The sequence below is a fragment of the Mesocricetus auratus genome, unplaced genomic scaffold, assembly GCF_017639785.1.
Source record: "Mesocricetus auratus isolate SY011 unplaced genomic scaffold, BCM_Maur_2.0 Super-Scaffold_100023, whole genome shotgun sequence".
In the NCBI taxonomy this organism is placed as follows: domain Eukaryota; kingdom Metazoa; phylum Chordata; class Mammalia; order Rodentia; family Cricetidae; genus Mesocricetus; species Mesocricetus auratus.
Window position 1 is genome coordinate 5,077,114 of NW_024429204.1, and position 24,502 is coordinate 5,101,615.

Consider the following 24,502-nt stretch of genomic DNA (forward strand, 5'->3'; position numbering starts at 1 on the left):
GTTTTAGATGTTTAGCTACACGATTGGTGCTGGTGTTTGTTCTTGTCTTTTCACATTTTAAAATGTTTTGACACCGTTATACATGTACACAATATGATCACATCTGCTCCCCATTTTCTGCTCTAACTTCCCCCATGTCTCCCAGCACCCACCCTTTCCAATTTCATGTCTTTTTTTACCCTCCTAATAACTTAGTAAGTTCCCTGAATGCTGTGGATATGTGAACAGGTACGGGTCCATCGAGCAAATCGTGGGGAGTCTACCAGTGACCCCATCTCAAGAAAACAAACAAACAAACAAAACCAATGATTTTTCCTTCCCCAGCGAGTATGAGTTCCTCAGTAAGCAGTGGTCCTGGAGATCATTTAGCTCATCCATGCTGGAACTTTGGCTGCTTGATCTGTACAGGCCTTGTGCAGGTGACCACAGCCTCCGTAAATTCACGATCGCTTTAGGCGCTCCCCCTCGTCGCTGGCTTGCACCTTCTTCCCACGTCTTCCATGGTGATGCCTGAGCCTCGGTGCTGTTGCTGATGCAGAACCCCTCCCTTAGGATTCTTCGCTTCCAGCCCACTGGCCCACTACGCATCTCTCCACTGACTGCTGCCCACTCCGTAGAGGGGCTTCTTTGACCGAGGTTTCCGGCAGCTTAGGTCTGTAGGTGTAAGCATAAATGTCTAGTGGGCATGTATCAACACAACGACGTGTACGTGGCTTTTGACTGGAATTACAGTACCAGACATGAAATCCCCCGCTGTGGAGCAGGGCCCCCAAATTCAAATCAGAAAGCTGTCGGTCACCCCCTAAACAGTCATGCCGATATCACAGCGGTAGGCTGCTATTGCCTGGCAGGTTGGTAGTGCGTAGCGTGCTGGATCTTTCTCTGGGTAAGATCATTGGTGTCTTTTCTCTGCACTTTCTAACTCTGTGAAAGATGGACAGCAGGGAGGGTTTCCTGGTCAGTTTGAAATTGATTTCCTCTGCCTTCTGTAGATCTCTGGGTCTTAGGTGCAAGAATTGTGTCGTAGATGTATCAGTTGGGACGGGGCACTGCATGGTCCTCTGTTCTTTGCATTTTGATTAGTTGTGGTTTCCTGTAATGGTCTGTGTTGCCAAGGGGTTTCTTCGATGAGGGGAGAGAATTACACTCATCTGTGGACATAAGGATAACGATCTAGATTGTGGTTAGGGATTATGCTGATTTAGTTAAATGATGGCTGTAGGTTCTTCTCTAAGACCCACGATTTCATTGTCCCTGGGCTAGGGTTCCAGTACCAGACATTGTTTCCTTCTTACGGAGAAGGACTTGAGACCAACTGGATGGAGACCTGTTCGTTTCCACCAAAGTACGTGTGTCACTCTTGCCTCCTCAGGATTATTGTGGTTTGCTGGTAATTGTCATAATTCATGGGTGTCACAGCTGGGGAGGGACTGTTGCTTGCTTCCCTCCCTTGCTTGGCGTCTTCTGGAACCCTGAGGTGTCTCCTCAGAAAGGAGGCATTCCGATCAGATCCAAGTCAGGTCCTCTGGGTCCTGTGTCTGAAGTAACCAGAGTCTGCAGCAATGGGGCTGGCCTTCCACCGCGGGAGGCAGCCGAGGGCAGCAGCAGTAGCTCACAATGTTTCATAACAGTTCAAAAGGAGGGTTCTCATTCCAGGTGTTGGCTACTCTATGGCCCTCTGGAGGGCGGGCAGCATAGGAAGGTTTCATTGAAACTATGCATGCGTATCTGTGTGCAGACTTTTGTGTATTCATCTAATTTTAGGTAGATGGATACTCGTGGTTCCTTATAACTTTTTTCAGACATCCTTACTTTACTTTGCCTACCCCTTTCCTTCTGTGTTCATCTAATTAAATTTCACCAGTTTCTCTAATTAAAGTCCCCTCTTATTTTCTGTATTCTCCTTCAAATCGCCCGTAGCTTGTTATTCCCCAGCATTGCCTCCAATCCACCTGGCTGTGGTCCTTTTGCTTCCCGTGTTTCTGCAGTTAACAGCTCTGGTGGTTGGGTTGAACATAGAAACTCATCCATGTTCTTTAGGCGTCCCGGCTTAATGGGTTATACGGCTTTATGGGTGTCCCCCTATATACGCTGAATCTCTTTGATGTCTGTTACAGTATTTCCCTGTTAGTTTCTAATTCTGTCAGTTTGGATCCTCTCTTTTGGTTAATTGGGTCAAGGATCGGTCAATCTTGGTTTCTCAAAGAACCATGTCTAGATTAGTTGATGGTTTATTATCTTTTTTCTTTCTTTCTTTCTTTTTTTTTTTTTTGTTTTTACGAGACAGGGTTTCTCTGTATTATTTCGGAGGCTATCGGTCCAGCCTGGCCTCGAACTCACAGAGATCTGCCTGCCTCTGCCTCCCGAGTGCTGGGATTAAAGGCATGCGCCACCACCGCCCGGCGGTTTATTATCTTTTCTTGTTTGCTTTCTTTGCTTAACTAATTTTGGTTCTGAATATTATTATAATATTTTGCCTTCTAGTGGGTTTTGTTTTTTCAAAGCTTTGAGTTGCATCATTAACAGCTACATTCCATGGCACTCGTGAGCGTAGTGTAAGCAATATTTGTACTTGTTCGTTTGCTTCCCCTCCTCCATTCTTTAAAATTCACAACATAATTCACACCAATTCTTTTACTCACTAGCTCCTTGCACAGTGTCGGCCATATACTAATCATCTAGTGAGCGTTGTCTGTATCCATGAAAGTAACGAATTAGTTTTAATAGTTATTTTCCCATCTCTACACAAATTGGAATTTTCTGGTCTGAATTAATTTTTATGGTAAATTACAGCTTCCTCAAGTTTGTCTATGAATAGTGAATACACTGTCATGATTTTCGTAGAGTCAGTATTGTGCTGACACGCGACTTTTAGAAAATGCTACTATTTGTAATGTTTTCCAGTTTCTGTAGTCTAAATGTGCCTGCGATTTCAAGCTAATCCACACTACTTCATGGAATGAAGTCCCATGGGGAGTTGGGAGTTCTCGTGACTTGCTTAATGGTACTGAACCTGTGTAGTACCCCGGTTAAAGATTTCTCTAGTAATACGTTTTCAAAAGAACACATACTTTAAAAAGATTGGAAATTCTTTAAGGCCATGCTATCAACTGAAACCATGTATTGAAAACAAGTCTTTGTGGCGCAGTGAAGATGCAGCCATTCTGTTTGAAGTCCACACTGGCGTGGTGCTCAGCTAACTGTCCTTACGTTTCCATTCAGGTTCCCAGATTTGCTCTTATTATTATTTTTGCTCTTATTATTATTTTTGCTCTTATTATTATTTTTGCTCTTATTATTATTTTTGCTCTTATTATTATTATTTTTGAGGTCCGTGACCTTCAAGCCCCACCCCAGTTTTAGGAGCTTGAATCATAGCACTTACAGATTATATAATAAATTCACTGAGTTCCAGCTTCCCAGACTTTGTTCCTTAAAAGAACTAACGATGTGTTGGACTTTATAGCTAATCTGTTGAGGGGGCTGATAAACCATCTAGCTTAAAAAGTCTCTCTTGTAGTTTTGGTTGAGTCTAGTCTTCAGCATCTGAATCATCTCTCCAGTCCCCTCCCTCCCTCCGTCCCTTTGACAATTGTATATTTGTATACAGTGTCTTGTGATTGTATTTGTTCAACTATCCTTTCTCACCCCTTCCTGATCCCACCATTCCCTTGCTTACATCCAGTCCCCCTTTTCCTCTTCCTCTCTCCACTGTGCCTACACCCTTCCTTGAAAAGGATCTCATGCAGTCCAGGACGGGCTCAAACTCCCTAGGTAGGAAGGCTCGCCTCGACTTTCTGACCTGCCTTCCCCCATCTCCCAAGAGCTGGGATTCTAGTGATGAATCGTCCCTCGACTTTAGGTTGTTTCTTAGTGTAAGTTGCTTCTGGAGTCTTTTGCATTAAGGACACTTTCTGTCTGTGTCCACTAAACCGCACTGTGACTCTTTTGCTGTGTTTCTTTCAAGCTGTCATCTAGAATATCTATTAGTTATGGGTCTTCTTTACAGAGGCAAATGACAGTGGCTGGACAACTGTCTTGAGAATTCATTTGCTCTATTGCTAATCATCAAGGAAAACCGTTATTCCCTCATGTCTTGAGTGTGACTTATTCCAAAGACAGTTAAACTCTAGAGTCCTCTAACTGATTAAAACAGAGAGGTTGAGATGCAGGTTTTATTTTCTGGGCTTCAGAATTTATCTCAGGAAAAGAGCATCTGCCTAGCAAGTGTCCTTGGTTTGCTTCACAGTGACAGTTTTTCATTTATTTTCAAAGTACCGTCCACTCAATAGAGGTCTGCAAGCATCTACATTTCTCACAAGTCACCTTACAACTGCTCACATTTTGGTTATCATTTGGACATAGTTTTACTTTTAAAACTACTGATTGATGCACTTCAATATATTTTTATTTAATGTCTATTCAGATCCATCATAGAAAATGAAATTTGAACCACGGAGCTTGTTAAAAATAGAGTGAGACAACAGTGCTTTTTAAAAAAGTACTTATTAATTACAAAACAAAATTGACACATATATTTGACATTATTGATGAGTAACTAACTAATTTAGGAATTTAATTGATGAAATGTAAATCTTGATTTTATAATATTAAATACCTTATTATATTTCCTTTAGGATTACAAGTGACTTCAAGCTAGGCCTTTAGATCTTAGTAGTCTATGATTTATATGGTCTTACTATGCTAATAGAAAGTAGAGTCTTTGCTTCCAATAAAGCAAATTTAATAGTGAATGAAGGAATGTATACCCAACCCAATGAAAGAACTTGATCATCATAAACAGTTATAATGCTGTGTGATACAATCTATACAAATAATACGACTGGTTTAATGGAACATTAAGCAAAACATTTAAATGGTATTTTACAAATCTTGCTTATTTCAGTGAAAAACACCAGGTTGGAAGCAGTGTTGGGTAATTGTCTATCTCCCAAGCTTATTTCTGCCCTGTTGTTGATTCCCAGGTAGAAAGGCTTTCTGTGATTGTATTGTTGTAAGTTGTTTACATATGAAAAAAAATCCCCAAATGTGGAGTCTGTGTGAGAGTCAGGGTGAGCTATGATCTGTACTCATTTGAAATATGTGATTGTCTTGCATTTTGCAATCTTCCTTCCTTCCTTCCTTCCTTCCTTCCTTCCTTCCTTCCTTCCTTTCTCTCTTTCTTTCTTCTTTCTTTTCCCAATTAATCAAAAAAGACTTTGAGTCGAGGAAGAGGGTTTTCTGGTCACACAGCAATAATGTCCTTAGACTGCTGGATCTGAGAAAATATTTCACTTAGAAAGCAAGCACGTGATAGGTGGTGCCCTGCCTGGGCAGAGGAGGAAAGCGCCATTGCTGCCTAACGGGCGCAGAGTTGACGCTTGTAAGAAGTTTCCAAATTCTATTTAGGAATAATTTGAATATAGTTAATGTCACGGAAGTATCACTTAAAAGTAGTCAGTTTGGTTCACTTTGTTTTCAAAACCACAATATAAATCAAGTATATCTTTTATTTTTGTGGAAATACTTTTTATTGAGGCACATTTGCGTATTAGGTACTTTTACTCTATTTTCTCCCCTCCATTCTGTCTGTCTGTCTGTATCTGTCCATCCATCCATCCATCCGTCTGTCTGTCTGTCTGTCTGTCTGTCTGTCTGTCTGTCTGTCTGTGTCCATCCGTCCGTCCATCCGTCCACCCTATCTTCTTTCCCTCCCTCCCTCCCTTCTGCTTTTTCACGCCCCTCCCACCATGTTAGCATCTGTTTCTCCCCTCTCCTGCTCCTGTTTCTACCGGAGACCCGGTCGGTCACTAAATCCAGAGTCAGCACAGGGGAGAGCGCTCGCAGTGTTTTCCTTCTGGATCCGGCTAACCCCACAGCACAGAAGTCGACTGTGTTTGTTTTCCTGCACCCATCAAGGCCGTTACCCTCTAGTGGTGACTAACATGCGGCTGTGTATGTGTCCCGCAGCTTCCTTGTCTGTTCATCTCTTGATGGACACCGAGGTCGGATCTATCACTTGACTGTTTTGAATAGTACAAAAGTACATACAGATGTGAAAATAAAGCAGTCAGACATATCATTACAGATCATGATGAGTGAATAGGATTTATTGAAACTAGTAGTGTTCTTAGCTTTGTATTAGTCATTAGTAGCCACTTAAAAGAAATAAACCTCTTTAAATAAGTGGTGGACTATTACCCTTATATTAACAGTTAATATAAGGAAATCTAGTATATAACATGCATTTTATGAATTATTTTTATTTTATAAAACAATATAAGGAATACTATCATTTTATTTTTATCCTTTGTTTATTAAGGAAACCAAGTTCTATAGTTATGGAGGTCAGTACCTTGCTAAAGATTTTGGTTTCCTATTTTGAAGATGATATTTAAAATCGACTAACTCCAAAATTCATTTTATGTTTACATTATGCTTCTAAATAAACAAAAATAACTACAGAATGAAAACAAACAACTATCATTTTGATATGGGTTTTTCTGTCAATGTAATCTTATTATAATCATGCTTATAAAATTAAAACAAAGGATGAATTATTTAATTTGTAGTAGCATTTAGCCTTGATTTCATTTTAACTTCAGAAGTATAACCAGGTCATTTTTTTGTTGGCTTGAATTCTCCTTTTGTTTGTCTTTCATTCTGAGGGAGCCTTATTTCTTTTTCCCGTGTTATTATGTGCAGGTGATGTGGGTGTGTAATTTGTGCCGAAAACAACAAGAAATCCTCACTAAGTCAGGAGCCTGGTTTTACAACAGTGGATCTAATACGCCACAGCAGCCTGGTCCCAAGGCTCCTCGAGGGCTTCGGAACGAGGAGGCCCCGCAGGAGAAGAAAGCAAAACTTCACGAGCAGAGCCAGTTCCAAGGACCCTCAGGTGACTTACCTGTCCCTTCAGTGGAGAAAGCTCGGCCCCACGGGCTCACGAGACAGGAATCCATTAAGAATGGTTCCGGAATGAAGCACCAGACTGCCGGTGACATACCTCCAGACAGGTAAACGTTCTGTGTAATTGTAGGTAAAATCGTAGTTTGTTTCTATGGGAGTATGCATGGTGTGTCATGGTACACATATGTATGTGTAGGAGTGTGTCATGGTATACATGGCTGTCTGTGTAGGAGTGTGCATGGTGCACATGTCTGTGTAGGAGTGTGCATGGTGTGTCATGGTACACATGTCTATTTGTGTAGGAGTGTGTCATAGTACACATGTCTGTCTGTGTAGGAGTGTGTCATGGTACACATGTCTGTCTGTGTAGGAGTGTGTCATGGTACACATGTCTGTCTGTGTAGGAGGGTGTCATGGTGCACATGTCTGTCTGTGTAGGAGTGTGTCATGGTACACATGTCTGTCTGTATAGGAGTGTGTTATGGTACACATGTCTGTCTGTATAGGAGTGTGTCATGGTACACATGTCTGTCTGTATAGGAGTGTGTCATGGTACACATGTGAAGCTCAGAGGAGCACAGCTTTGTGGAGTTGGTTCTCGCCGCCATTGACCTTCTTGTGGGTCTGGAGATTGAACACTGGTCGTTATGCGTGTGTGGCGTGTGCCCGCTGGGTCATCTCATCCAAATGTAGTGTCCATGATGTTCATTCCAAGCAAAAATAAACATGTAGGAAAATTTTAAGCAACAGCGAGTTACCTACATTTTATGTTCCTGGGTTTTCTCCCTCCCTCCCTCCCTCCCTCCCTCCCTCCCTCCCTCCCTCCCTCCTTCCCTTCCTTTTATAAGTTATATATGTGATGTTCAGGATTTGAGCTATGACGTATTTAAAGTATTTTATGTTTGATATGGGCAAGATTATAAGGCAGGTTTCCAAGAATAAAGAAATGAATTTTAATAACACAGCCTTTGTTGTTGTTGAAAATTGCAGCCTTCCTCCTGGGGTTATCTGCTTCCTACCATGGTCTTTCTTGAGTAAAGGCAGAGGCTATTTCTTCCTGTTTTTAATAGGCTTTTATATATTTTCTTTGGTGAACAGTCTGTTTTTTTTTTAACTCTTTCACACTAAATTGTAACAGTGCTTTATATGTCTTTTCAGCTTATGCATTACAAGTGTTTTCTTTCAAAATTTCTTGAAATATAATTTGATGATATACAGGGTTCACCATGTAGCTCAGGCTGGCCTGGAGCTTGTTATGTAGTCAAGGCTATCCTTAGTCTCCTGTTGCAGCCTCCGGTGCTGTCATTGCCTCTGTAAGCATCTTCCCTGCCTTTTGATGAACAAAATCCTTATTTTGATGATGGCCGATTTGCTGTGGATTAGTACTTCCTAAGAAAATCACTGGTTCTGAGAAGCCATTGCCCACCCTAGAGTCAAAATGTTCTCCTCTGTTTCTCTTGGAGGCTCTGTGCCTGTAGCCTGAATCAAAGACGAGGCCTGTTCTCGAGTGTCTCCTTTTGTGGTAATGCTCATTGAACACAGTGCTCCACGCATGCAACCAACTGCTCGTCCACCGAGCTATCTGCAAACCCTTTCTGTGAGCTTCTAGAAATTCTATGCTTTCGCATTTTACAGTTATACACATGATCCATTTTTGATTTTTTTTGTGATTAAAGAAAAGCTCCCACTGTGTATTTCTTTGAGTGAATGGAAATTCAGTTGTTGCACCACCGTTGGTTACAAAGGTGACTCTTCCTTAACTGACTACCGTTGTTTTCTCTCCAGAATTAGTTGTTAGCTTTGAGTAGGCCTCCACGTGAACTTTTCTCCTCCCTCCCTGATCTGCCTTTGTGCCTGACAAACCCACATTGTTATGATCGGGAAACACTTAGTGTGTCTTCAAACAACATAGGGTTAGGCTTCTAACTGTGTTGCTTTTAAAGCTGTTATGGTCATTTGCAGTTTCTATTTCAATTTTAGGATCATGTAATGAGTAAAATATAGACTATTTCTTTCCACAATTGCGTGACACAGGAAAGTGCCTGTCATTTCTGAGTAGTAGAAATACTATAGGCAACATAGAGTTGGATTTTTATTATTTTCAGTCTTTAGTTTTTAATTGAGGAATTTACTTAATTTGGTTCCTAGCACTTTTAGTTTTTAACCCCATTCTCTCTCTCTACCTTTATTTTTTTGTTATTTATTAACTTGCTTAAATTGACATGTCAAGATGTGTTGTATCTTTAGTGTACAACTAAATTGGCACACACACACATGCACACACACACACACATATATATTCTGGGATGGGTAAATCAAGCTATTTAGCAGATGAGTTATATCACTGGTCTTATTTGCCCAGTGAGAAGATTTGAAGGCTGCTCAGCGATTTTCAGATGCACAATAACTTTTTACTAACTGTAGCTATCGTGATGTAAATAGTGCTCTTTCATTATTATCTATTAATTGTGCATATTAATGGATTTCAGTGTGGTGGATACATGTATACAAATGGCATGTATGTCTCTCTCTTTTACACTTCCCTTTTGTGGTTAAGTAACTCATCTGGAAGAGTGCTTGAGTCCCTGCGTATTATTTTCTATTTGTCAGTTGTACAGTCTTGCTTTTTTTGTCATCATAAAACTTAAAAAAAGCTTTATGGTCTTTTGATTATCACAAGCTATTTTGAAATGATACAATATGTTATGACCATAAAGACTAGAAGAGGACTAAGGAGAAATATGTTAATGAAACATTCTATACCTGTATTCTATTATTTCCCAATTTTGGTTTTTTGGTGGCCCATTAAAGATATGAATGGGCGATGCATCGTGCTTACATATTAGGGCAATTTCATTTTGTTTCTATGTTTTTTACTAGTAGCATTTTATATTTCCTATTGTTTTTCTCTTTACTCGCCAAGGACAATTTCAGGTTGAAGAACTGCCTTTAACATTTCTTGCAGAGCCTTTTCCCTTAAATCTGAGAATGCCTTTACTTTTCTATTTCTTCCTTTTTTTTTTTTTTTTTTGAGACAGTGTTTCTCTGTATTGTTTTAGAGCCTGTCCTGGAACTCGCTCAGTAGACCATGCTTGGTCTCGAACTCACAGAGATCCATCTGCCTCTGCCTCCCGAGTGCTGGGATTAAAGGCGTGCGCCACCACCACCCGGCTATTTTTCTATTTCTAAATGACAGCTTTGCTAGATAAAGTATTTCTGTTGGCAGTTTTTCTATTCAATACTATAAAGCCTTACAGCTATCCTATCCAGTAAGTTTCCTGATGAGAAGTTTTTAATCAGGTGACATGTTAATGAATTGTTTTTCCCCCTCTTTCTGTCTCTTTATGATTGAGAGCATGGTTATGATCTTGGGGTAGATGTATTTGAGTTGAATCCAGTTAATTGACCTTGGATTTTCCTGTACCTGTATACTTTTTTGGGGGGTTGGGGGGAGGTTAACTTTAAATTTTCTTTTTTTTCTTTTAAATGAACTTTTTTCCCTTTGACAATAACAAGTCTCTTTTTAACCATAATATCACAGATGTCTACCCCTTCAATGCTGTAGCAAAACGACGGCGTGTTCTTGCCTTAGGTTTCTGTTGGTGTGAAGAGACACCATGACCACAGCAGCTCTGATAAAGGGAAACGTTTAATTGGGGCTGCTCACAGTTCAGAGGTTTAGTCCCTTATTCGAGTGGTGTGTAGGCAGGGTCTTAGCTCAACCATGGGAGGTTGAGCTGGGTCTGAGGAAGAGTAAGTGTGCTTGTCATTTCCCAGCCTTGCAGAATCCCACAGACAATCAGACGCAGCAGGGAGTGTAGTCAACCAGGAACTCATTTATTACCACACAGCAAGCATCTTTTAAAGGAAAAAACCCGCAGAGCAGAGGGAACAGCTAGCCAGTGGTTTTAAAGGTCAGGCTATCACACGCCTAGGTGCCCTAGGCTTTACCTAGTGAGCATGAGCTGTTCATGCAGTGACCTCATCTGGTTTGATCTAGGCAACCAATTATCCATTTTTGAAACAACTCAGGACTCGCTGATCTGACTTCCTCTCAGCACCATCTCTGACTGGCTTGTGTGCCCTACAGAGTCTCCCCTTTTTGTTTTAGACCATGGCCCACCTCATTTCAAAGTATGGGCCTCTTGGAACCTCCACAGAGGTTCACCTCTGATGGCACCTCTTGTCAAGGTTCACCCAAAAGGGAGACATTCTCAGGGCTGAGCCTATCACAATGCATGCGAAAGGTCATTAGCTGGGTCTCTGGCGTCTGTGCTCTGATCAGTCTAACAAGCCTATTGACAAGGCAAGGCCCAAAGACACAAGTTAAGGTTATTGCTATAAAGGAACCCAGCAGGGTGGAGACTGCCTTATCCAGGAGTGTTCCCCTTTTCTCACACCTCCACTGTGCACAGCAGAAGGCGTCCACCCCACCACATTTGAATCTGGTCACTGCAGTTCAATTGCTCCCGGGCATGTGTAAAATCAGTGTCCCTTAAGGCTGCCCTGTTGGAACATGTGAGCAGCACAGGGATTGGGGGTCCGATATGTGGGGCAGGTGGCACCCCCACAACCCTCCACATTCAGACCATCCTTGATGAAGAGAAGTCCAGTGTCCCACGTCCCTATATCCTCAGGCCAAGTCCCAGAAGTTGAAGAAGAGCGTGGGCCACCAGGTCTGGGGGACTGCCTCATCTGGGGTGCTGTTGAGGACATCTCCATTGGCGGCACTGGTCACCATCCACGCCATCTTTTGGAGACGATGAGGGTTCTGCTGGGTGGTCACTGGATCAGCCAGCACCAGCGGCGGGAGCATCAGAGCGGTCAGGACATCATCTGTAACTTTTAAAGAACACAAGATCTTCTCAAGGGTCTGGCACCCTTGGACATGATTAGGTATCATTGTATTTATTCTCTTATTTCAGAAGATGAACCTTGACCATCATTATCGCTTCCTCTCCTTGCTGGTCAGCCTGTTCTTGGTCATCCTCTGTGGGAGCAGGCAGGAATTCTAGATTTCTGGCCGGAAGTCAGATGGGTGCTTCCTCCCCTATGGGGAAGACACATCCAAATCCTCTCCCCATTGTAATTAATGGGTCTGGGCTCCTCCATTGGGATGTTAGAGGGTCTTTCCATTTGACCTTAGCTTGGGGTTTGGGGTTTAGGTGGCTCTAATGCTTTTGGAACTTAGATTCGGTTGTTCCCTTAGAAACATTTAAAATATTAATAGTAAATAAAGCCATTCCTAGTTGTAAATGGGAGCTGATTCCCCCTTTGTTTTAAAAGTTGTTCTTTAAGACACTGAAGGTTTCTTTCTACAACTGCTTGTCCCTCAGGGTTGTAAGGGATTCTTGCAGTATATTTGATATGCCATCTATTGAAAAATTCTACCGTGGAATTACTGGCAAAGCAAGGACCATTATCAGTCTTAACCCGCGTGGGTGATCCCAGGGTTGTGAAACACTGGAGGAAGTGGGCTTGGGCGTGTCTGGTCTTTTGTCCCATGTGTGCAGTGGCCCAACAGGCCCCTGAGTCAGTGTCTGTGGAGACAAGTCAACAGCTGGTGGTTTCAGTAGGGACGGGGATCACCTGAGAAGGTGATCCTCTGAGCCTCTTCCTGGGTCTCAGTAGGCACAGAGGTCCTGTCTATGGTTGCTGACCTTGTGGGTGCAATGCTGCCTGCCTCTGGGCAGAGCTACCACCGAGGGGCAAACGTCAGCATCCTGTGTCATGAGCTAATGCGCTCTTCTATGTTCCCCCTCGAGGCATTATTTTCCTGTGCTTTGCTAATTGAACTCGTGTAAAGAACGGAGTGGGTACCAATACCACAACGCTGTATCACATCCCCAATCCAAAGCCCATTAAGGCCAGCAGCACTGAGGTTGGACCAAGGCCCATCCACGCCCAAGATCAAACCAGCCACAGGGGATGGTGGCTGGGAAAGGGCCTGGTGGACTAGCTAGGGCTTAGGCTCTTTGTCTGTCATCGAAGGGGCTACAGGACTTGAGTCTTGGGTACTGGCCTGGTGATAGGGGCTTTAGGGTCTGGCTTGGTTAGGTTTTGCCAGCCTGGTACTGAGTCCTGGAAAAATGGTGGAGTCTTGCTCCACAGTCTGCTGCCCAAGGTTGGAGTGGCTAATATGATTCCAAAGGCTCCGTGGTTAAGTGCTGACTTCAGGGCACGGATCATGGGGCTGTGCTTGGGACTGGACTACACCGTAGCAGTTGTGGTGGAGACTTTCCAGTGTAAGATCTGGTCTTAATTTCTTACTCCTCCTTTATGGCTACTCTTCCAAGCTGTGGTGTGGTGGCGTTTGGAGTCTGGGGAGGAGGAGTTAAGTTCTTCTTGCCTTCTGCAGAGATGCGTCTTTTATTGCGCTAAGCACCGTGGTCTGTTACCTGCTGTGGTGAGTCTGAGTAAGAATAATCTGCATAGTTCCTGTATTTCAACGCTTGGTCATCAGGGACTGGCACTACTTGAGGAGGATTAGGAGGTGTGGCCTTCTTGGAGTGGGTGTGGCCTTGTTGGAGGAGATGCGTCACTGCGGGTGGGATTTGAGGTTCACAGGTCCATGCTGTCAGGTCCAGTGTCTTCTCTCTCTTCCTGCTGCCTGCAGATCGAGACGTAGAACTCTCAGCTACTTCTCCAGCACCGTCTGCCTCTTTGCCGTTATGCTCCCCAACATGCTGTAATGGGCTAACCCTCTTAAACTGTAGGCAATCCCTAATGAAATGCTTTCTTTCATAAGAGTTGCTGTGGCCATGCTGCTTCTTCACAGCAATAGGACACTGACGAAGGCACTGCCTTTGGTAGCTCCCAGGAAGATAGCTTGCTGTGGAACTTGCTGTTCAAACCGAGGGACCCTTGATGCGGAGAGATAATCTCCGAGGTTTCTGCTCTATTCCTTCCACCTCCCATTGACTCCATTTCATCTTGCTGGTTTCCTTGAAATTTTATTTGGCACCAAAATGTTTAAGACATATTAGGCAAGGAAAAGTGCTTTTTAGAGGCGATCAGAGTATGGTTAAGAAGTATATTGAACGGCAAGAGGTAACTGATGACTGCCTCAAGAGAAAAATGAATCTTAACAACTTGGAAGCAAATGTGCCCCTAAGCTTTATGCCTGGGTATTTTCTTCCTTTGCCTTCTAGATCATCTAAAGAGATACAAAGGCAGCTGTCTTAGTGTAGTTTCCTGTTGCTGTGGTTAGAAACCCCGGCAGAAGCAACTCAGGGAAACAGAGTTTAGTTCAGCGTAGTTTGAGGTTGCAGCCACCGTGGCGGCAGGGTGGCAGCAATCATGAGCTGTGACAGCCGCACGCATCACACCGCAATCAAGACGCAGAGAGCTATGAATCTCTGCGCCCCGCTTTCTCGTTCACAATGTTAGGGTATCAGCCAGGGAAACGGTGCCACCCACAGTGGACAGCACTTCTCACCTCAGCCTAACCATGGTGATCTCCAAGAGGCGCGTGCAGAGTCCTGTCTCCTGAATAAATTTCACATCTTGTCAGGTTGATGACTGGGGTTGACCATAGCAACAGTGACGATGCTGTGTGCTTGGTACCAGCTTTGGTGATTTATACCCGTTCAATAAATAGTTCATACGGTAAACAAGTGAAGACTGCAATACTGTCCTTAATGTTACTGATGTCATTACTGCCCATGCTTGCTCTTTCATGGACAGAATTGTCAGTCAGTAAACTGAAGATATATGGCATGCCCTCTAATAGCCAATGCTGTATGACTGGTTTCTATTCAAGAATGTGGTATGAATTCTGAAAGACAGTCTTTGTAAAAAAATGATGTATGTTGACACACCTACAACATAACTCCCGGACTAAAGGCTTAGGGAAGAAGAGGAGGTGGAAAGATTGTACAAGTCAGAGGAACAGGAAGTTTGCTGTGAAATTTCTTCTCCAGAGAGAGAGAGAGAGAGAGAGAGAGAGAGAAGGAGAGAGAGAAAGAGAGAGAATTTCTCATGGAGCCTTAACCCTAGTCAAAGAACTATGGCAACCAACCAAGGAATGTTGAGAGCAGGCATTAAGTCTTTCCAAGGGATTGGCCTTCAGATTGGTTATCCAATACCAAGTGTCAGTCCTGAAATCCCATCATAAGTTACTTTATACGGACTGAGCAGGTTATATTTCTATGTTTAGGTTTTATATATATTTATGCCCCCCCCCACATAATATGTAGCAGTGGTTAAGGAATTAGAGGCTGTGAGTTTAAGAGAGAGCAAGGGGCCTCCTGGGAAGGGTTGGAGGAAAGAAAGGGGGAAATGCTATAATTATAATTCAAAAAGTAGTAAAAAAGATGTATAAAAAGTTATAAAAACCAGTTTTACCAATGGCAGGCAATGTGTTCTTTTAGAACAATGGACTTAAATCTCTTTCTTACATGTGGAGGTCGAGAACAGAAGTCAAGTATCAACCTCAGTTGTCCCTGCCCTGCTTATTGAGGCCGAGTCTGGTCCTTGATGATGGCCCAGGCTGGCCTGTGAGCTCTGGGGTCTACCTGGCCCTGCACACTCATGCTATGGCTAAGACCTCTCCTGGCTTTTCCCCTTGAGTGGTGGGGATCTAAGCTAAGTCAGCATGCTTGTGTATAGGCACTCCACCTCCGCAGCCCCTAATTTACATATCTTAAATGCTATGTGTGGGTACACACACACATATATCAGATTCCTATGCCCATTAGAACTAATTTTCAAATTTCCTTCACTCAACTGTTCCAGGGCTTTCTTTGGTTACCACACAGTTTGGTATTTGTTCTGTATTTTAACCATTTTACTAAGGACTGAATTACAATGAACTGAATTACGCCTGAAATGCCTCCACTCACAGTTCCCGGCATGATTTTATCCGAGTAGGATACATGTACAGCGAACACAGTTCTCAAGTTAAGTATAACGGGCAACCATCCATCTTGCCCCTATTTTATGACGCTGGACATTTTCTTTTTAAGGACAGGTTTCAGCATCTTTGGATAGGGTGCTGTGTGATAGGAAAGGGCCGGGTGGCGGTGCGCGTGTTTGACGTTGTCGCCCCAATTGTGGTTCAGTCCGTGTTTAGCACGGATGCGGAAACAAGGTCTCTGGGAGACTCTGGGCGGTACGGGTTAAGTCATGTGAGTATGTGCAGGAACTAGAAAACAACCCGTGCTCTCTACAGTGTTTTGTCACTGTGGAATATGAAGTTTCCCTGCTTATGTATGTTTTTGTTCGATAGTGAAAATGTCTTAAAATAAGTATTTTATCAGTTGGGTACTAAAAACGTATGATCGGTTTCTAGGTAACTCGCATAAAATTTTGTCAGTACTTGCCGGCCACTAGAGGGCGCATAGCCCCTGACGGCCACTAGAGCATACATTTAAAAAGAACTTTAAAACAACGATAACAAAAAAGAATTCTTTAAGAAAGCCCCTGAAGTTGGGGTGAGGTGGCTGAGTGGTTAAGAAAGCCCCCCAAAGTTAATGAACACATGCAGAAGATAGATTTTACACCTAACTCGGTGAAGCGTGGCGTTTGTTAAGGACTTAAATGCTTGCTGGTTTTCTCCCCATTTTCATTACTGGATACCAATTTACCAACACAATGGGTTTTATTATCTATCTATCTATCTATCTATCTATCTATCTATCTATCTATCTATCTATCTATCTATCTATCTATCTATCTATCTATCTATCTACATTGTATGAACACCTTATCCTGTCTTGAAAACGGATTTCAATCCCAGTTTAATTTTTTGTATGTGTGCATGCAAGCATTATTGGCTCCACTAGTGAGATTTTAAAAAGTTTTTTTTTAAGTGAATGCTTTTCTATACCCAAATACTGAGATTTCTTCTAAAAAGCAAGGGAAGACCCCAACAAGATAAACAACTCTAATGATGCAGACATCATGTGTGTTTTGTTTTTCCCTGGATTCCTGGCATCGCACACAGAAGTACGGCACTCCTTGAGTAGTTCTCAAGAGTCTTCTGCGAAGACACGGTTGGTCCGGGATAACACACAGTCCCGTGTGGATGTGTTATTAGCATTGAGATTCCGCACGCACATAAACTCTGCTGTGTGAAAATAGAAAAATGTCTGCATTCCTTAGTGAGCATATGTAGAAGTATTTTACGATGGGCTATACGCATTGGGGTTTGAAAATTACATGTCATAATTGATCTTGTCAGTGAACCAAAAATACTGTCCCACCTAAAAAGGGTGTTTATATTTCAGAGAAGAGTACAACTTCCTAACCTACTTATACCTTAAATTTTTGTGTTAAGTCTTACTTTCCCAGTGTTAAGTTTGCTTCAGTTTTGTCATTGTAAAAAGTTTGGTCATTTTTCTTCATAGGTTGGCTAAAAATTGAAGTTATTATATAAAACATAAGAACAAAAATATAATGAAAATATTTTTGCGTGTAGGCCTAAACAATATTGAAATATTTTATCAGTGACTTAGTATTATTGATGTTGATATGACTTTGATAAAACAAATATGATGGGGACTAGCAAGATGGGTCAGCATAAGTTAAGAGCATTTGCTGTTCTTCCAGAAGACCTAGTTTGGACCTAGCAGCCACATGGTGACTTACTCCTGCCGCAGAGGGTGCTATGTGCTTTTCTGGCCTTCATGGTTCATGACCACCCGTACAAACAAAATGTGTACTTAATTTTGTGTGGGTCAATTTTTAGGATAAACTAAAATTCCCATGATTTCAATCATTTGGTTAAAAGGATGCATATAGTTGAAAACTTTTATAGACATTGACAATTTGCTTTCTATAAAGTATGTACCATTTTTTTGAGCAACATTTACTAGGATTCTTTCTTCATAATTCTTTAGCTGATAAAATATAATAGAACTTTTGATTTTTACTAATCCATCTGTCAAAAATGAGATAGCATTATGTACTTTAATAATTTTTCTATCATGATTGAGTAAAGTTGAACATTTCTGCATGCATTTAAAAATACCTTAAATTTCTTTTGATCTGTTCGTCCTTACCTTTTTTTCCCTATTGAGTTGCTGATATTACATACAATGTGCTTTTAATAATCTCTACTTATATTGTGGAAAAGAAACTTCTGTAGGATAGATTATGTTTTGGTTTTTATTCTGTGTAGCGAATGACACAAATTTAGTGGCTCCAGACAACTTAAATTTATATCTCACAGTTTGTATGGGTCAGAGTCAAGGTGTGGGTTGACCAGGCCCTCTGTCTAGATTTTTGACAAGGGCTGTCATCTCAGTGGACGCTCAAGGTTCTCTCCCACCACGCTGTCAGCAGAAGTCATTGTGTGGCAGTTCCTTACGTGACAGGATGTAAGCTGTCAGGGACTCTGTCCCCAGCTGTGCTGGCACCACAGAGACTCAAGGTTTGTTTCATTTCAAAGCCCTCAGGAGATACCCTGACATGACCAACTAACTTACCTGGGGTAACCCCCCCCCCGCCCTTGCTTGCCTTGGTTCTGGGCCAGCAATCATGTCTGCACAATTACCTCCCTTTGTTATATAGTCAAGGGTGTGATGTCATAGTCACAGCCCCTGCCCAAACTCTAGGGGAAGGAAGGCTAAGTGGCCTCCACTCCTGTAGGTGAGGGGCAGTGTTGGAGGCTTAGATTGCAAATTGTCCCCACCCCCTGTCTGTGACTACTGTTTGATTTTGCTTAGACTGTTCTTTTCCTAACACGCACATGTCATAATGGGTTATAATTTTTTTCTTCCACGGCTCTTGAGTTTTTGCTTGGGAAATGGCGATACAATTTACTTGCCATAAAATTAATCTTTAAAAAATATGCAGCTCTGTGATTTTAACATGTCTGTGAGCTCGTACAACCGTTACCGTCGTCTAAGTTAGAAGATTTTGATAGCCTCAGAAATAAGCCCCGAGCTGATTAGCTCTTGTTCCCGTTGTCTCCCCACTGCTCCAGCCACCATTAACCTGTTTCACGCTCTGCGTTTCTGCCTGTCATGAACATATTTTAAAAACGGAATCATGAAACATGTGCCTTTTTATTTCTGACTCTGTAATTTAGCATACTGTTTGCTAGAGTTTATTCACTACATATTCAAATCGAGCGATTCATTCATTCTTACGACCAAGTAGTGATTCCTTGTATGGACATACCGTATCCACCACCCGAAAGACTGTGCAGGTGCTTAGGTGGTCACAGTCATCTTTTCCCCCCTATTATGAGTGGTGCTGCCGTGAACACTTTCTGTGAGGACATATGTTTTCAGTTCTCTTCACTAATCTTCAGTGGATGTAGATTAGTCTTGTTTGCTTTTCTGTAATGTTGAACGGTTTCCCTATGCTTATTGGCTATCTATGCGTGTATTCCTTGGATGAGTTTAGTACTTTAATATATTAATGTAATTTTACAAACCCTCTATCAAAATTAAAACATAGTCTCAAGATTTCCTGTAAATACGATGATTTCGTGAAATTACAAAACAGTGACTTGTCTGAAATTTCTAACAGGGTGGCAATAGGTTCAGACTCAACCCTTAAAATATGTTTATCCCCACTGTCATTCTTTTTACCCAGTGACTAATTTTTTCCCTTCTCTTGGCTTGGATATCATATCTATAACACTGAATTATTATACCCTGGGGCATATTTATAACATTCGGTTCAGTTCTATTAATCAACTGACAAACATAACGTCTAGTTATTTAAGAAGCTAGTTATTAAGGTAGCTCAGATATGAGCTATTAGATATTGAAAGCAATAAAACTTGGCAGCATAGGCTTTGGTAATATTTAGCTAACTGCTTCAAGTTCGTATTGGAGGGTGTAGTCAGTGATCTAGGGAGGTCCTGAGGAGCAGGGAACTCTGTATTTTCACCAATGACACCTTGCCAGTCGTGTGGTTTGAGTGTTTTAGAATTCAGATAAAAACGAGAAGAAAAACAGCAACTAAAATAGAATTGAAAGGTGAGAGAGCCTTTCCCTGTAAATATATTTATAGAATCTTTTTTTGTAGTTTTTTTTGGTCAATAAACCTGTATTTGTCATATTTGCCACCAGATGGCAGAAGTGCACCCTGAAAAAATGATTTTGCAACTCAGCTGGTCCAGCCAAACTCATTGCCAAGATGATTTTGGAGTTGAGACTGGAAAATGGATTACATTTACATCAAGGATTGTGAAAAACAAAGCCACTGCCTCTTCATCTCCCAAACTGGTGCTTAACCCCTGCATATGCACCTCCAGTTCTGAGACATCCTGTACCAGACCTGGACTTGCAAATGCATGTTTTGTAATTGCTTTTAATCTCGCAAATACTGCAGCATTAACCTCTTCAGTGCCAAGTCTGTCTCACAGTACTGCTTTTCTGTCGTCCCTAGCCAAGCCCTGAGGGTAAGAACTGAAATCCCACTCTAGCCTTTTTCCCGTTGACTTTCCTATGACATTAGCTTGTGATTTTGCACAATGTCTCCTGTGTGTCACATTATGTCCTTCCCAAACCCCTGCTGTCCAGTGAATCTATGCATTAGACTTTGTTTTTAGAATCATACTATTTAGGTAAAGCTCTGGCAAAGTCAGTTTTGATGCTTCCCAATTTGTATTTCAAGTTAAAAATATTTTATTGAAGTGTAATTGCGAAACTTTTCCCCTTCCTCTTCCTCCTTCCAGTTCGTCCCACACGAACGCCCCCCCCAGTTGTTCCCTCTCGAAACCACGGCCTCTTTTTCTTTAGTTCCGGTCACACACACACACACACACACACACACACACACACGCACGCACGCACGCACGCACGCACGCACGCACGCCTAAATATAAATACAAAACTCCTTTGGTGCAAAACTCCTTTGGTGTCCCTTGTATGTTCTTAAAGCTTTCGTGCTTGGCTTCCAAACAGACACGATTCCTCCCCAGATCGCTTCCTTTAGGTGGGGAAGACGAACGCCTCGTGTACTGGGAACTGTGGGCCTGTGCAGCGCAGCGCTCAGAACGCTAGGGGGCACCCGCTGCCTAACCGTGAGGGCCACAGCCAGCGGCTCCTACGTCTCAGGGTTACAGCTATGGAGAGGAATCGAGACGGGGAGGAAGAAAATGGACGTCTAAGGCAAGGGAGACGTTAACAAGTCTAAACAGAGCTGGAAAAGGCCCTACCTAACACCTGAAGGAGGCCCGCAAGGCTGCCTCTGCGGGAGGTCGCTCCGGGCAGTGCCCAGATGAAGCGAGAATGCGCTTTCTTGTGTCTGTCTAGACCTATTTTTTTAAATGTAAAGCCCAGTTCAGATGTCCCTCCTTTAACAAAATGTGCCTGTATCCAGCAGGAATTATATTTTTTTGCTTATAAAGGATAGTTTTTAATTATTGTATTCCTTGCTATGTGAGAGCTCCTCACGTGCTTGCAATATGTTTTGATTAAATCCACCCCCATGTTTTAATCTTCAACTCCTCCCTTATCCTCCTCCCACAACTTTCCCTCCCAACTTCCTGTGTCCTTTAAAAAAAATTAAGATAAAAATGGAGTCGCCCTAGTGCTGCCTGGATGTTGATGGCGTTACAGCATCTCCTGGTGCATGGGAAGATCTCGGAGGAAAACGGACTCTCTCCTGGCAGCCGTCAGTCATGCACTAGCTCCTTAACCAGGGTGGGCGGGACTTCATGCGCCTCTCTCTCTCCTGTTCATGCTGGGGGTTTTGGTTGGCTTGAGCTTGTACAGGGCGTAGGGATGAGTTAGTCGGTGATGTCATGTAGGGATGCTAGATTACTGTTCCAGAGACGCACATTCCATTCTGTGGTAGACGATACAGCCGTCTGTAATCCCGGTGTTGGTATCTTGTGACTACGTCTGTCCCTTATGTTACACAGGAGATGTTACAGATGGGATTAAAGTCACAGGCTTCGATTATTCCCAGTTATCTATGTGGGTGGTCACGTCTTGTGGATTTCATAGGGTAAATCCTCCTTTAAACGTCCGGATGGAAGAGATCAGGAAGAAGAGAAATCCAAGCAGCAAGGCAATATTTATATCTGAAGATGGAGGATAGAGGCTTTGAACCCGTGGACCTGACCACCTTGGATGTTGTCTTCAGTCTGTGCCCAGCACGTGGTGATGCAGGTCTTACAATCACCGGGACTGAGTTTTGCCAGCAGCTTTTGCTAAACTCTCCAAAGACAACTTAGCTGAAACTTTCTTCTGAACCACTGGACTGTGTCATTTAGCCTCTACATTGTGGCTACTTACTGTAGCAACGGAAGAAAACCAATGCAGCCCCGAGTGTGTTTCCGTTTTAGTCGTCATTTCTTCAGTCAGGGCAGTCAAGGCTACGTTTAAAGGCCTCGTGATTATAGCAAATCAATGAACTCATATGCTTAGACATGTCTCCTTATGATCTATGCAAGACTTCTCTGTAGTCTCCTCATGTAGGTAGGGGTTAATATGTCGCAGAGTATGTGGCCTTCATTTCATTAGTTCTTAAAGTTCTTGTAACCCTACTCCTACTAGGAGTCCTGAAGCTTCATCATTTCTATTATTGCATTTCATACTCACGACTTGTTATTTCATATGAAGACTCTTTGGGGGTGTGGTGGATATGAGGTGATGTTTGGTTGTAGTCGTTTATTTGTGTGTTTCCGTGGGCATGGTGCGCACATGTGTGTGAGCACACCAGGCAGTGCTTGCCTATGTAGAGACCACAGGTTGATGTCACAACGTATTTCTCAGTTGCTCCTCCTCCTCCTTTTATTTTCAAGATTTATTTTATTATTTATTTGTGTGTTTGTATGCGCATATTGGTGCAAGTGCCCACGGATGCCAGAAGAGTGCCTTGAGTCATTTGGACCTGGAGTTGAAGGTGCTGTGAGTCACCCAGTCTGGGACAGCAGCAAACTTCTTAACCGCGAGTCGTCTTTCATACTGCTGCACTATTTTTGGAGACAGGGGCTGTCACCTAACTTAGTGCTTGCTTACCAGTTGCCTATATTGCCTGGCTAATGAATCGTAGGTGTCCCATTCTCTGCCTCGGTGTTGGGTTTCACGCAGACGCTGTATACACCTGTCGTTTTATGTAGGTGCTAGGGACCTTAACTTTAACCCAGGACTTCCAGCTGGACTAACAGACTCCCCACACCAGCAATATGCTTCTCATCTTCACTTTCGGAATCATATTAAATCTGAGCCTCTTTCCTTACACACTGCAGCTATTTTAATTACCGTTGCTATGAATTTGCCTAATTGTAAAAAAAAAAAAAAAAGAGCTTCCCAGTATTTCTGCCTGTTGTTTCTTTGCTGTCTGCATTTTTATTTTGATGTTATCAAATTCATTTTCTTTTTAACCTTTTGTTTCTTCGGCCATGGTTGAGAAGTCATTCTTCATTCACATTCCAAAATGTTTCGTTGCTTCCACTGTTTGCTTTCTAAATGTTGCTTTTAAATTGAATTAAAATACAGTTGTAGCATTACCCCTTCCTTTTCTTCCCTTCAACTCCCTGTCTCTCTCTCCCTAATCCTCTTCACTCCTTCTCAAATTGATGGCTTTTCTGGTCTCTAATTATTAATGATACACACACAAGCATACAAATACAACTTGTTGAGTCCATTAATTATTGCTTATGAGTATATGATTTCAAGATGGGCCACTTTGTATTGGATAACCAATTAGGGGGCTCATATTTGGGAAAGACAAATTCTCACCCGTGTGTGTGTGTGTGTGTGTGTGTGTGTGTGTGTGTTTGATGAGCTAAATTGTTTTTTTCTATTTTTTATTTAAACTAGAAACAAGCTTGTTTTACCTGTCAATCTCAGTTTCCTCTCGCTCCCCTCCTCCCCTGCCCCCCACTAACTCCCTATGCCATCCCCTTTCTGCTCCCCAGGGAGGGTGAGGCCTTCCGTGGGGGATCTTCAAAGTCTGTCACATCATTTGGAGCAGGGTCTAGACCCTCCCCAGGTGTCTAGATTGAGAGAACATCCCTCTATGTGGAATGGACTCCCAAAGTCCATTCATATGCTAGGGATAAATACTGATCTACCACCAGAGGCCCCACAGATTGCAGAGGCCTCCTCACTGACACCCACGTTCAGGGGGTCTGGATCAGTCCCATGCTGGTCTCTCAGTCATCAGTCTGGGGCCCATGAGCTCCCCCTTGTTCAGGTCAGCTGTTTCTGTGGGTTTCACCTGCCCAGTCTTGACCTCTTTGCTCATCACTCCTCCCTCTCTGCAACTGGGTTCCAGGAGTTCAGTTCAGTGTTTAGCTGTGGGAGTCTGCTTCTGCTTCCTTCAGCCACTGGATGAAGGCTCTAGGATGGCATATAAGGGAGTCGTCAATCTCATTATTGGGGAAGGGCATTTAAGGTAGCCTCTCTACTATTGCCTAGATTGTTAGTTGGAGTCATCCTTGTAGAACTCTGGATGTTTCCCTAATGTCAGATTTCTCTTTAAACCTACAATGGCTCCCTCTATTATGGTGTTTCCCATCCTGCTCTCCTCTATTCTTCCCCTGACTCAATCTTCCTGCTCCCTCATGCCCTCCTCTCCCCTCCTCTTCTCCCCTTGTCTTTTCCTAACTCCCAATCTCTCCCCCCACACTCCCAATTTGCTCAGGAGATCTTGTCCCTTTCCCCTTCTCTGGGGGACC

The 24,502-nt window shown here is 42.7% G+C and overlaps 1 protein-coding gene across 39 annotated transcripts in view; it reads left to right on the top strand.

Moving 5' to 3' along the window:
• The window catches only part of Rims2 (regulating synaptic membrane exocytosis 2), a 394,972-nt gene that overhangs the window by 93,483 nt on the left and 276,987 nt on the right, over positions 1–24,502 (top strand). For all 39 annotated transcript variants that reach the window (XM_040730506.1, XM_040730510.1, XM_040730524.1 and 36 more), the window contains one exon: positions 6,706–7,016. In XM_040730506.1, the coding sequence (XP_040586440.1) occupies positions 6,706–7,016 (311 nt within the window). The remainder of the gene's footprint in view (positions 1–6,705; positions 7,017–24,502) is intronic.